This window comes from Candida tropicalis, assembly GCF_000006335.3.
Source record: "Candida tropicalis MYA-3404 genomic scaffold supercont3.3, whole genome shotgun sequence".
NCBI lineage: Eukaryota > Fungi > Ascomycota > Pichiomycetes > Serinales > Debaryomycetaceae > Candida > Candida tropicalis.
The window spans coordinates 579,946-594,420 of NW_003020055.1; the positions used below are offsets into that span (position 1 = coordinate 579,946).

The window sequence follows — 14,475 nt, forward strand, 5'->3', positions numbered from 1 at the left end:
TATCAATCAATCTATCAATCTATCATTAATTGTTGATTTATTTATATTTCCAATTATCCAACAACCAGTTAATCGATCTAAAAGTCATTTTACGTACGATTAATTGAAGCAAGAAATTTATTTAGAGAAGATCAATAATTTATCATCAAACAACAATAAAGAATTTTTTTTATTTGTTTAGCATACTAGATTCTTAGATTTACTGATCATTTACTTTTTTTTATATATTTAATTAATCATTTGTTCACTACTATCTTACTTTTCCTACATCACGGATACTTTCTTTTTATTTTGTCATAATTAATATTTTAACGTCATGGGTTTATCATTTTCCAAATTATTTGCTAATCTCTTTGGTAACAAAGAAATGAGAATTTTGATGGTTGGTTTAGATGCTGCCGGTAAGACCACCATTTTGTATAAATTGAAATTGGGTGAAATTGTCACAACCATTCCAACTATCGGTTTCAATGTTGAAACTGTCGAATATAAGAATATTTCATTCACCGTATGGGATGTCGGTGGTCAAGATAAAATCAGACCTTTGTGGAGATACTATTTCCAAAACACTCAAGGTATTATTTTCGTTGTTGATTCTAACGATAGAGACCGTATTGCTGAAGCCAGAGAAGAATTACAACAAATGTTGAACGAAGATGAATTGAGAGATGCATTATTATTGGTTTTTGCCAACAAACAAGATTTGCCAAATGCTATGAACGCTGCTGAAATAACCGAAAAATTAGGTTTGCACTCCATTAGACAAAGACCTTGGTACATTCAAGCCACCTGTGCCACCACCGGTGACGGTTTATACGAAGGTTTAGAATGGTTGTCTACCAACTTGAAAAACTCTTCATAATTTGATTAAGGAAAGTTATGTTGTTTCTTGTTTTATTTTATTTAGAATAATAAAGGAATTTGAAAAAAAAAAAAAGAATAATTGAAACTGAATATTATTATTATTATTATTATTAAATTGATCTTTTATTTTGTACACCATATAACTCCCTTTTTTTTGGACACCATATTTATATTTGTTTTTTTTTATTGATAAGTTTATTTTGTTATTTTTATTTTGACTTTCTGTATATGTGTGTGTCCTGTCTCGAAATAAGTCGAGATAAAATACAGTTCATTTCTCTCTACAATTAGTTTTTAACTTATATACACCTATATACACAAATTATTAAAGAAAAAGAGTATTGTGCTTATAACCATTAGCTACGAGGGAACAAAATACCAGGGTCATATCTTCTTCTGGATCAAATTTATTAGATAACTGAGATCAAAAAAATTATTAGACACATCGTTTATGTGCGTGTTCAACTTTCTATTTTTTTTTTTTCTTTTGTTTCTTTTCCATAGGTTTTTGTCCCTTACCGACCGGGCTGTAAAGTAAAAACTATAAATCTAAGTGGCGTCTTGTTTTCGTTTTTTCTAATCGTAAACCACGAGGCGGTCTATAGAGAGAGAGAGACTAGAAACAGTCGTTATTAGAAGCTGGTCCCAAGTCATAATCAACTTTAATTAGAAATGGGACTATCCCCAATAATCGTCTATGTCCACTCGATACTGATTTTTTTTGAATGATCAACTAATATACGATGTAACAATGAAAACAGCAAAAAAATAACGAAATCAAAAGTCAGTTGTGATTCTTTTTGTTCCCTTATTGTTCTTGAGATTATAGTGTGCAAAAAGACAAGCGCAAGAAAAAGTCTGTTTTCATTTTATACCTTTTTGGTTTCTCATTCTTAGGGTTACAACCCTATCATGTGACATACTGCAGATAATTGATCAATTTACTGTGGGCATAATACCACAAGAAAAAAAATGAAAATCTAGTGCGATGCTCGCCATTTTCTACGCCGTGATGGTAGCGCGAAAACAAAAATTTGTATGGGTGAAACTGTCCTTTGTGTTCTGAGTGCGCGAGTATTGGTACCAAGCACACGAACAATCCCGCACACACACACGCACACCTTCTCTCAGTCTCACACAGTCGTCTTTTCTAACAAAAGAAAAATTATTCAAAAAATTTTCAAAGTATAATCTAAAGAGACCTTTAACATAGTAAAGTTCATATTATCAACAATGGTATGTTTGACCTACAGCATTAAATGAGAACGATCCAACTGTTACTGCCCTCAGATATAATGATACAAACCGTTTATTAGATGTGGATTAAAGGATAATTAAAGAAATGAGGATTAAATAAAGAAAAATCAAAAATTGTCGATGAGTTGAAAATGAAAAAGAAAATGACTTGCCTGCAATAACAATATTGAAACAAAAGACCAGCATGATATCACTCATGATCACCAATATAGAGTTCATGTATGGATTAGTTTTTGATCACTCAAGAGGAAGGAATATGTACGAGGGAAAAAGGAATAGTAGATCGGTATATCTATATATACGACTAATAACTTCGATTACTAACATTTTTATTTTGTTTAGGCCGGCGTTAAAACTTTCGAATTGAGAACTAAATCTAAGGAACAATTAGAACAACAATTGGTTGAATTGAAACAAGAATTAGCCACCTTAAAGGTTCAAAAATTACAAAGACCAAGTTTACCAAGAATCAACACTGTTAGAAAGAACATTGCTAGAGTATTGACTGTTATTAACTTGAACCAAAGAGATAACGTTAGAGCTTTCTACGCTGGTAAAAAATACATTCCAAAAGATTTAAGAGCTAAGAAAACTAGAGCTATCAGAAGAAGATTGACTAAATTCGAAGCTTCCCAAGAAACCGAAAAGGCTAGAAAACAAAGAATTGCTTACCCACAAAGAAGATTCGCCATCAAAGCTTAAGTATGAAATACAACTTTTGTATATGATTTCCGGGTTTATTGTATAATATAGCATTTTGTTACAAAAAAATATATAAATAGTCTTAATAAGAAAAAAAAAAAACAAGAACAAATACCCTCTCCATATGATTTGCTAAGAAAGTCTTTGTCCAAGTTACTGTGACCATTACTTTCGTTGTATACCATTTCTTTTTTGAAAATTTTCGTTTTATTAGTGTTCACAACTATTCACTCTATACACATAAATCATGCTAACTTACTCTTTCATTACCACGTCCTCTTGATCAAGTTTCTCTTGTTTCTTCAGTTGTTTAAACTCTGTGATTTTTTGTTTCAACTCAACATCATCAATTACATCCTCGAGTTTCAAAGGCATTCTATTAAAAGGATCTGTCGAATCACTCAATAAATGTGCCTTAATAGTTGATCTGTCAATACTTATCTTGGAAGAAGGTAAAATAACTGGATCTTCCATTAAAGTAAACATCAATGGATCCAAGAATTCATCTGGAATTTCTCCCAACTCCAACTCTTCATTTTCCTCAGCTACCCTTGTGGTTTCAGCTTGATTAGCAAATTCAACCAAAGTGTTAATAACTTCATTTTTAACAAAAGTTTTTGTTCTCAATATGTTTTCTGCCTTCTTGAAATAAGAAATGTTGAATGATCGTCCATCCCTTGCAACAGCAGTAACAAATGCTGGTTGAGTTGATAAATTGACATAGATTTGAACCAAGTCGGTCAAAATTTTCTTAGGTTCAAAGCCATACTTCTCTGGTTCAGCAACTTTCAAGTTGGAGCACTTTGGTCCCACCATAATGGACAAGTTATAGTCCAACATACCAGCTAATCTATCAACTATTTCTGGCAAAACGAACCCACTTGGAACTTCCTCGGTAAACAATTTAAACAACTCCATTGTCTTATTGGACAATCCCATGTACGACTTGACTTTACGTTCATTTTCTTCCAAGTTATTAGATAACTCCTCATCAGTACCCATTGTCTCGTCAGCTTCACCTTGAGCTTGTCTCTTTTTCAATTCTTGTTGCAAATCGTGGATTGAATTCAAACAATTAAATGTTTCATCTAACAAGTATGTGGTATCATTCAACATTCTGGCAATGAATCTGATGAAAAAATCAACATTGTTTTTGGAATAGTCAGTCAATTGGAAACGATAGCGAGGATTCTTCCACAATTCTTCTAAAATGACAGATATATAATAACGACTGTTGAATTTATCATAAAATTGGGATGAAGCACCGGTTTTTTCTACCATGACGTAAAAGTCAAGTAAAGAATATAAGATATTATCCATAACCATGCGATTACCATTGAAAATATTAGCCATAAAACCTGGGTTACCATTTTGCATTGGAAGGGACCCAATATACAATAATTCAACTAAATTTGCCTTCATGTGTGGATTACCAATCAATTCGGGACATCTCAACAATATTGTCAGAAGCTCAACAAAAATGTTCAATTTATCTTCATTGGAAACCAAAGGACATCCTATATAATTAGCAGAAAATTTACAATAATTGATGATCCCTTCCAAGATAAACTCAGGATAGTATTTCCAAGGCTCAGGGGTCTTGGTTTTCAAAAATTCATGATCATCCAATTGTGAAATATTGGAAATTTTAAAAATAGGAATAGAAAGCTTCACAAGTGGATATTGGTGTTTCGAATCAATCATTCTGGTAATAAATGTGACTGCCCCAATAACAAAATCAAACACTTCCAACTGCAAGCTTCTGTCATTGAATACAGCTTTAACCACTTGCTTCCTGGTACGTAATAACCGCATGTCATTTTTAAATCTAGGAAGCTCTCTTCTCATAGAATTTGCCATAGCAGGAGTAACGCCTGGTATAGCCCCACCAGATTCTAAAGTAGCCAATCTGGGTTCCATTTGTTGGATTTGACGACTAATACGCTCATACTTGTTGAAAATACCACCCATACCATAGTGCAAGTACGCTAAAGTTAAATTGAAACAATCAGAAATGAAATTTGGTGCTGCTAACTCCTCTGGACTTGCTGCAGCCTTTTTCTCAGAGTAGTAATTATTGGCTTCTTCAATAGTTGAATTAACTCTGGATTCTTCTGAAATGTCAATCAAATTACTTTTCAAAAAATAATTGACATCAATCTTATCAATCTTCCCGAATGTTGGGTGATCCAAGAAGGGCAAACTTAATCTTATCAACACCATTGAGATGTTATACATTATACCATCACTTGGTAATTTCTCAAAATTTGCATGACTACCTCTTCTCAAATGACTCAAATTAATCAACTTAGCAAACCATTTCAATAAATCTTCTCTAGTTTTGGCAGACCCCCTGATTAACTTATCGACAATAGCCAACATATGATCAATAATAACTTTTAGTTCACTCACAATTGAGCCATAAGTATTGTTCAATTGAGCAGGAGTCATTGATGAAACATCACCCTCGAAATAGCAAATTCCCATTTCATTTAATAGTGGAGAAATTCTCAACAATGGTCCCAATAATGTCTTTTGTTCATAGTCCAATGGATTGTTTATATCTGGAGGTTGGAAACCCTGGATTTGGGAAAAAATTGCAGCCACTGGTTTTAAGGAAACCAAAGATTGGAAAATTGAAATATAATTCAAGTAAGTACGTTCACCTAAATTGGCTCTTTGCAATTTTGCACTTATATAAGGGAAAAATAAATTCAACAATTCAAGCAAGGATTCATCTTCGATACTAAACTGGATTATGTCCATTAAAAATGAAGAAACGTCACCAAACCTATTAATGAAAAAATCGAGTGATTGGCGTAAATCATTATTGAGAAACATATCAGGGACCTGGAATCCCATGCTGGCATATGAGGTTGAGAGACTGATAACTTTATTCAAGAAAGCGATTTTGTCTTCGTAGAATGAGGCTTTTACGGGTAATGTTCTCTTGGCTTTGAATGCACCATGGTAGACAGTGTACAAATATTCCATTGGGATCTTGTATCTTTTTGGTATTCCCACTTCTGTTAAAATTTCCATGAAAATAGATTCTATGTGATCTTCGTTCAACTTGACGCTAGCTTCAGTTATTTCATAAGCCAAATTAGGTAGAAATATTAGTCCTTTAGTGTTGCTATCAGACGATTTTATAGTTGCTTGAAAAATGTATTCCAATTCCAATCTGATCCATTGTGATATCTGATCCTCTTTTGGTAATGATTGATCTACCGGTGTCTTAACAGGAGTAGCTGGTTTTTCTGGTTCCGGCTTGACAATTGGTTGGGATTTTTCAGAACTGTCAATGGTTGGACTTGGTTGATTCGTTGGTTGAGTATTTGATTCTTGATTTGCAGGCGATTGTTGTGTTGAACTGGAGCTACTACTTGACATAGCAGCTAATCTGGCCAAACGCTTGGCCCTGATCTCATCAGCACTTGACATCAACAAAAATTTTCAGTACGTATTTTCAATGTGAATGGCAAAAAGCACTATCGTTCGTTGTTGCTGATCGTGTTTTTTTTTTTCTTTTCCTTTTCCTTTTCCTTGTTCTACTTTTTCTTTATAGGGGCCGAGCCTACTACCGCTCAGCACACCAAAAAAATGCGAACGAACTTCCAACACAAGGAGAATTACATGCAGGCGTTAACAAACTCCTCCTCTTCCCCCTTCCCATGAAGCGGAAATAAGGAGTTATCACATTATTCAATTATAAACTGAAAAGTGATTAATTTAAACTTATTATGAATGAAAAGATAATAGCTTACTAGACCCGCCTTCCCACGGATGAATGTGTATATAGGTAATAAAGTTTAAATTAAAAGCAGACAGGTTAGTTTATTTAGTACTCCCCACGTCAATTGGTCTCACTCTATTTTTCAATCCATAGTGCCACAAGAAAGATTTTTTTTTTCTTTTAAATATGAAATCAAAACAATTTTTTTCTTAATTCATTCATTCATTCATTCATTCATCAGGAATCAAACACCAACTTCTAACAATAGAGTAAATAATAGCAGTTCCTCTTCCCTTGTACAATCTTAAAGTAAAGTATCATCCTATTGCAATTTAGCCTTCCCCCATCCTAATTCAAAATGCCGACCAATAATCAAACCACGCGATCTCGTGAGAGAAATCCGATCCCATCTTGTATTGTCACAGCCCTTTCAAAACAACAAGACAAACTATATATATTGCATTTAGAAAGAGACTTGATAAAATTTATTAAGAATTCAATTTTGGGAAATATCAAACAGCCTGAATATATTATCCAAGCACAATACTTGAAGAATAGTTATTACCGATTGTTAAGCCATCAATTATGTCACTATTATTGTTTACAACATTGGAACAACACTTTTAATGAAATTAGAGTTACTCCGACTTTAAACTTTAACTACCAGGAATTCGTGCAAAAAATTGAAAGTTCAGAGGATAAGGAAGTCGGAGAGTTTGTTAAGATTTCTAGTATTGCACACAAGTATACAACTGATAATGAACCTTCTGTCAAGCCTGAACCAGTTCAAAAGAAGAAGTTGTTGGTAAAGCATTTACATGAGGAATTACCAAGCACTCCAGAAAGTCCGTCATCAGAGTGTCCAGTGTCAGAATCCTCGGAGAATACTGGAAGTATTGAAAGTGAAAGAGAGAACAAAATTCTTCTTTATATGAAATTAAGAGAAGAGATTTTTGACAATGACGAAGAAGATGAAGAGGATGAAGAGGACGAAGATGAAGATGAAGAAGAACAAGAAGTACAAAAGGAGAACAAATCTAACTACATTGATAGAATAGAACTAGAAAGAAGAATTTTGAACAATCCGTATATTATTATCCCAGGTGACAGGCGTTAATGATGTGTATAGTGATTAATATATACGGGTATTACTTTGTGATTTGATGAAGATAACGATGATACATCAGCTGTAACGTTTTTCATGAAAATGGGTCTGACGAAGTGCACGCTACCATCCGTAAACATTTCACCCAATTTCATGAATCCGCTTGAGTTGATACGTGGTTGTCTATCATTCGAAATCGGCGCCATGAGAATGTATTCTTTCACAAGGAAAGAAGAGAGCCAAACATATACAAGACTATAATTTATTTAATGGGAACTAAAAGAAAAAAAAAGCCTATAAATCCCACATTTATTTACGAGTATCGGTGACAGTGTTCAACAATAAAGTGTCATTGTCTAATATGATTCTGTTTGGAGAAGAAGCTAAGATACGGGCAATTTCTCTAGCAGTATCCAATCTCTTCAATTCAACATAATCTTTGGATTTCTTAATAGCTTCACCAATCAACTCAGCAGCTTTAGCTTCACCAGAAGCGGTAACAATAAGTTGGTCCTTTTCTTGAATAGCTTTTGCAACGTAGAACTGTGATCTTTGGGCATCTTGTTGAGCAACTTGTTTAGCTTCAACAGCTTGACTGAATTCTGGAGAAAAGTACATACTGGTTAGGGAAACATCATCCAATAAAATGTTAAATTTAGAAGCACGACGAACCAAGTTTTCTCTAACTAATCTGGAAACTTTTTCTCTTTGAGTGATTAATTGTGAAGCATTAAACTGGGCAACAACAGATTTTAAAACTTCGTTAACAATGGATGGCAAAACTTTTTCTTCATAGTTCAAACCCAAAGTTCTAAAGATTGTTGGTAATTGCCAGACATCAGGCTTATATAAAACTCGACAAGTGATGTTAACCATTTGTAAATCTTTAGTACCAGTCAATGATGCTAATTCCTTTGGTTTAGCACGGACATCATAGATAATAGGACGTTGTAACCATGGAACGACAAAATGAGTACCTTCTGGATAAATCTTGGATTGAACACCACCAATTCTGGAGTACAAAATTGCTCTTTGACCACCATCAACGTTGAATAATGCATTTTGAAGGAACATGGTTGCTCCCCCAAGAATAAGCAATCCACCAATACCACCAAAAATACCCGTTGGTGACTTTGGCATTTTACCTCCAGATGAAGAACGAGCTTGTTCTGCTCTACGTCTTAATTCATTTGATATATTTCTCCAATTCTGGTCGTTCATTGTGAATAGTTGTCTTTAGCGTGATCTGTAATTTGAGGGGGTTTGGTTTGTCTATAGAAAAGTTTTGAAAATTGAGAATCAGTGAGGAAGAAAGAAAACGGGAATAATGATGGGGCAAACAAAAAAAAAATAGATCATGAAAGGTCGTGTAAAACTACACATAAATATTTACTGCAAAAATTAAAAATACTACGAGGGGACACCTTCAAAATCGTTCTTGTTATAGTATTCTTGAATAGCTTTCTTCCAATACCGTTTTCTATTGGTTTGAATTGGATTAGTTCGAAAAATATTTTCAATCAAGATCAATACCAACACCACTACACCCACAGCAAAACTTGGAGCAATCATTCTGACAAATTTATTAGTTGTGATTGTTCTTTGATAGGGACATTGTGCATATGGTCCTCCAGATACAAAACAGTTTGGTACAGTGATATCATTCAAGTCAAGCCATATTGGATATGGAACATTCCGTTGTTTGACTGTAGCTTGTAATGAAAGCATTTCAGTACTCAGTCGTGGGATACTGAAAGTATACCCTTCAGGACAGTCACCCTTATCAATTTCGAAATAGTTTCTCTTATTTGTCTCTTGTAGAACCCAATTATTTCTCGATGTCAGGTTTTGACAAGCAATTACATGACGATCGTAACAATTTGCAACTGACCAGCCGGTTTCAGTTAAAACCACACATTTGAAAGCCAAACTATTCCCATTGCTATCATCTGTATTGTTACTACTCATGGAAGCATTGTTGATTGAGTCACTATTTGTGTCATTAAGGTCAACTGGCTGACCAGGGCTCCATGACCAAAATCCATAAGGAATAAACTCGTCTACTTCATCCAGAAAGTCAAGCAGCGAAGAATTAACACCAACATCATAAGTGCCATTGAAAATTGCCGAATATCCACATCTGACAAATTTTGACAACGTATCCACTGTGAAAGGATTTTCGTCACTGTCTACAATAAATCTGAGTCTCGTTGTTAATGATAAATTGTTAAACGTTTCAATATCTACCCCGGTACTATTGTAGGCATTAAACAATTCATTGCAATATCGGCCGGCTACGCCTGTCGTTGTGTTTTCAACTACCAAGGGTACCACATCATTAAAAAATATCAAATCGGTATCATAAGAAGTGAATTGATAGACTCGGGAGGAATTTACTAATTCATTGGACAGAATGTGAGCTGATACACGTTTGTATTCTGATAACAAAACAGTATCCAAAGACGGCACGATTATATTCGATTGATTGTAGAAATAACTTATGGCTTGTGTGCTGTTTATAGAACTTCCACTGGAAGCCTTTTCCACATGGCTGGCATCACTTTGATATTGGGATAACACTGTCGGTGTAAAAATGTAGGATCCCAATGAAGCTATAGTATCATTCAATGTATCGTTACCAATATTGACCGGGTTTAAAATGGAAGGCTTGTAAATATTCTGTAAATCAATGGTTCTATTTGAGTTTTCGTAGTGAATGGACTTTAAGTTAAACAATATACGTAGGAAATTGGCACCAATATTTGTGTTGGTATCTCTGATGTATGAATTTATAATTCCCATGATATTCTCAGTAGACAAACCGGGCTGACATTGGTAATCGTTATTTTCCCACAGTAGATCCACTACATCATTCATATTGTACGTTGTATTTGAAGGAAATGGTGCTGGGCATAGTTGCCATTGTGAGGTAAACTCATTCCAATAAAGGTCAATCATGATGGCTTCGTTCCCACCATTCAATAAATCATACAACGGAGATAGAGCATCAACTGTATAGCCACTGTTTCTAAATATTGAACTTAACGATATTCCAACAGTAGTAATTTGACTAATGGGTAGTAATTTTGATATATCACGTTGAGCTCGGGACGCTATTTCTAAAGTGAAATTCAAAGTGGGCCAGTTGGATTCTGAAACAACGACAGTGAAAATCTGTAGAAGTGCCAATATGCTAAAACAATATACTGGCTTCATCCTTATAGTGTTGTTATCATGAAATATATTATATGTGTGTGAAGGCCTTTTTGTATGGCTATTGAAATTGTGGTAACGTTACCAATTCTATTTGAAATGGGTATTTCTTTTTTTGCTGTGTATTAAAATGTTTATAACTTTTGTTCCTCCTCCCAAGTTCAAGGACATCATTAATACGAGTGCGACAAATTTATTTCATAGTTAGAGGAATGAATAATTCATAATGAATGGTGTTAAAATGTTCATCGAGGAAGGAAATATTCTTTTGATTAAGCTAGTTGTTCTTCTTTCTTCATATCATGTACCATACAGTTGCAGTATAGATAACAATGGGTCACATTATATGTATTATTCTTTATAATGACACAGAACGAATGATTTTGACAAGTTATTCTGATCATTACACTAGTTATTCACGTTAAAATTTAGAGAATTACAGCCAATACAAAATTTATGCAAGCTATCTAACTGGGAAATACTGATTCACGGATACTTTGTTGGTGTCGTACTGAAAAAGTTTTAGGAGTCATTTGGTAGCCTTTCTTGTTGTCAAACAATTTCACACTCAGAATTTTTTTGCTTGTTCTTTGTTTTGTTTTTGTTTTCGTTTTTATTTTTTTTTTTTTCTTCCTTATTTTCAATCTTTCTCTTACGAAGTGAAAACAGCCAAAATATAGACGAGCAGGGGGTTCACCACCAACGCGTTCATTCTTGAGTTTTCTAGAGATATTTGGGTTGTGTCATTTTAAGAATGATTGTTTCTGAGAAAGAAATTTTAGATAGGATCTTAGAATCATTGAATGAAAACCAGAGAGAGGCTGTCACGTCTCCGTGTAATGGAAGATTGCAAATTATTGCTGGTCCAGGTACTGGTAAAACCAAAGTTTTAGTTTCCCGTGTTGCACATTTGTTGATAGTTGATAAAGTTAGGCCAGATAATATGATTGTTACCACATTCACTAAAAAAGCAGCAAATGAAATGACTGATCGTTTGCACAGATTATTGGCTGGCACAAACATAAGTGTTGATAAGTTGATAATTGGTACTTTCCACAGTGTGTGCTACAGGATCATCAAAAGGTACGGGAAATTTTTGGGTTTGGAGAAGCATACGATTGCCGATGAAACAGATAAAAGACTGATTATGAAAAAAATTATCTCTGGTTTACAACCTTCAGAATTAACTATGTTACAAAGAATGTCACTGGCAACAACATCACAGTTTACATCGGGTAAGGTTCTTAATTCCTACAAAGATTTTGATTTGGATTCAATCTCGAAGCAAATATCAAGTTTGAAGTCGAAGGCAATACTGTTGGAAGCCTATGCAAAGAGCCCTAAGAGAAATAAGGCTCTAGTTTTTTTCTATCAAAAGTACGAATCAGCTTTGACTGAGAATCAAAAGCTTGATTTTGATGACTGTTTGATGAAGTGTTTTCAATTGATTAAAGAATACCCCGTTTTAAATTACGTCAAACACGTTTTGGTGGATGAGTTTCAAGATACAAATGAAATTCAGTTGCAATTGATGTATCGATTTGCTCAAGGTCACGTATCAAATCCGGAATTTCAGCATAATGTTACTATTGTTGGCGATCCAGACCAAAGTATTTATGCATTTCGTCATGCTCAATCGGCAAACTTTAAAAAAATGGAAAAATATTATGAAAAAATGAATCTTTCTGTATCTCAAATTACGTTGAATGAAAATTATCGTTCAACCTCGGATATTTTGCAATATTCAGAGTCTGTTATGCGTCAACAGAAAGATCGACACCAGAAGAATTTGCGATCCCAAAATGATGTATCTTTCAAACCTGTTTACAAGGTACTTGATACACCAGCCGAACAAGCCCGATGGATAGTATATGAAATCGAGCAATTATTGGCATTACCAAACTCACCTATTAAATTTGAAGATATTGCAATTTTATTTCGTGCTTCTAGTCAAACCAAGATAGTGGAAGATGAGTTGAGGTTGCGCAAAATTCCTTACCGGTTGATTCAAGGTAGATCATTTTGGGAAAGAAAAGAAGTGGTATCAACTATGGATTATTTGAAGGTTTGTGGTGATGAAAATGACTTGTTTTCAGTTCTTCGAACTATAAATTTCCCAGCAAGACTGTTAGGGGAAAAAACAGCTGGCCCAATTATTGCTTTTATTGAGAAGAACATAAAAAATGGTTTGTCGGTACATGATTGTTTGCGATTGGTTGCTAACGGGAAAGATGGACTGAAATTATCTACTAGAACCCGTAATATTCTTAAGGGATATGTTAACATAATTGATACGGCTCAAGAAAGGATGAAGATTATGGAAACGTGTTCAGGTGAAAGTTTAAGACATGAAGCAGCGCGTTTATTTCAAGACATATATGATGGTTCAACTTTGGATAAGGAATTCCGGAAAAATGCAAAAGACTATGAGGAAAGACGAATGAATGTTGAGGAACTTTCTAAACTGTTTATTGAATTTGTTCCTCGGGAAGAGACTTTGCCTCCTTACAACGGTGAAATAGATGGGGAATTTACTCCAGATAAGCGTAATTTCATTATGCAGTATATTGAATCTATTGGATTATTTGACTCTAGTGCTGTGACTGAGCTGGGGGAAAACAAAGGCATCGAAAATGAAGAGCAAGGTGAAAATTCAGTTGTTCCTGAATTCAAAGGAATATCATTGAGTACCATTCATGGCTCAAAGGGGTTGGAATGGCCAGTTGTTTTTGTTCCTGGTTTATCTGACGGAATTTTACCAGCTAGGTTTGCTGTCAATTCTAATGGCGACCCTTCAAAGTCAGCAGAGCTGATTAATGAAGAACGTAGATGCTTTTATGTTGCTACTACTAGAGCTAAGACGCTTCTTTATATTTCAGGTTATCTGCTGGATTCAGGTTATCTGTATGGTTCAAATTATTCAAGAACTTTTCATTGTCCACCATCTAGATTTATTACAGATATTGGCGACAATATTGTGTCACAGATGAAGCAGTATCAATTAGCTTTCAAGAACATGGCCAATTTGGAGATGTTATATAAACTTTTAAAGAAGGATGAGCTTTTTGACAAAAATTTCCCTGTGGATAAATTTTATAAAACCTACAGGACAGCGTTCAAAATCTATAGACGCGGTGCTCCTATGAATTTTGTAATCAAACAAGAGGAGTATGATACTTTAACAAATAAACTGGACGTCAGTTTGTTTGGTGGGTTCCAGACTGCCAATAATGTTACGCCTCAAATATCAAACAAACGCAAAGCTGTCGTTGCAACGAAACTAAACAAGGCACCTCCATATATTCCTAGTAGACCACTGAAAAAGGCAAGGATAGCTGCTGTTAAGAATAGACTGTCATCAACAAGAAACGAAGGTCTTACAACCTCCACAAACACATTAGTTTCCCATTCTGGTGTGAATAAGCCTGATATTGTTGAAAGTTTACGTCTTGGCTCTATGGCTGTCAAAATTCAGGTGCATAAACCTGGAGATCAGAAAGTTGATAAGCCTGTGGAGAATACATCCAATATTGGATATTTTGAGTTGTCGGATGAAGAGTAAAGGGAGACGTGAAAGGAGATATATCGCAAGTGAAAA

At 34.5% G+C, this 14,475-nt stretch overlaps 6 protein-coding genes across 6 annotated transcripts; 3 read left to right on the forward strand and 3 right to left on the reverse strand. All coding sequences in view use genetic code 12, as the record gives it.

The window, feature by feature from the left end:
- Positions 1-316: 316 nt before the first annotated feature.
- ARF2 (Arf family GTPase) lies at positions 317-862 on the forward strand (the record flags this gene model as incomplete). The annotated part of the gene is made up of 1 exon (XM_002547997.1): positions 317-862. One exon carries the CDS (start codon positions 317-319, stop codon positions 860-862), a length of 546 nt encoding a protein of 181 aa, XP_002548043.1.
- Positions 863-3,078: 2,216 nt separating this feature from the next.
- Positions 3,079-6,267, reverse strand: CTRG_02341 (ubiquitin-ubiquitin ligase; the record flags this gene model as incomplete). Its single annotated transcript, XM_002547998.1, has 1 exon — positions 3,079-6,267. The coding sequence occupies one exon, from the start codon at positions 6,265-6,267 to the stop codon at positions 3,079-3,081; it is 3,189 nt and encodes a 1,062-aa protein (XP_002548044.1).
- Positions 6,268-6,917: 650 nt separating this feature from the next.
- FGR44 (Fgr44p) lies at positions 6,918-7,676 on the forward strand (the record flags this gene model as incomplete). Its single annotated transcript, XM_002547999.1, has 1 exon — positions 6,918-7,676. The coding sequence occupies one exon, from the start codon at positions 6,918-6,920 to the stop codon at positions 7,674-7,676; it is 759 nt and encodes a 252-aa protein (XP_002548045.1).
- A 297-nt stretch (positions 7,677-7,973) lies between these two features.
- Positions 7,974-8,885, reverse strand: PHB2 (prohibitin subunit; the record flags this gene model as incomplete). The annotated part of the gene is made up of 1 exon (XM_002548000.1): positions 7,974-8,885. One exon carries the CDS (start codon positions 8,883-8,885, stop codon positions 7,974-7,976), a length of 912 nt encoding a protein of 303 aa, XP_002548046.1.
- Positions 8,886-9,074: 189 nt separating this feature from the next.
- On the reverse strand, positions 9,075-10,880 carry CTRG_02344 (uncharacterized protein; the record flags this gene model as incomplete). The annotated part of the gene is made up of 1 exon (XM_002548001.1): positions 9,075-10,880. The coding sequence occupies one exon, from the start codon at positions 10,878-10,880 to the stop codon at positions 9,075-9,077; it is 1,806 nt and encodes a 601-aa protein (XP_002548047.1).
- Positions 10,881-11,631: 751 nt separating this feature from the next.
- On the forward strand, positions 11,632-14,439 carry CTRG_02345 (DNA helicase; the record flags this gene model as incomplete). Its single annotated transcript, XM_002548002.1, has 1 exon — positions 11,632-14,439. One exon carries the CDS (start codon positions 11,632-11,634, stop codon positions 14,437-14,439), a length of 2,808 nt encoding a protein of 935 aa, XP_002548048.1.
- Positions 14,440-14,475: the final 36 nt, after the last annotated feature.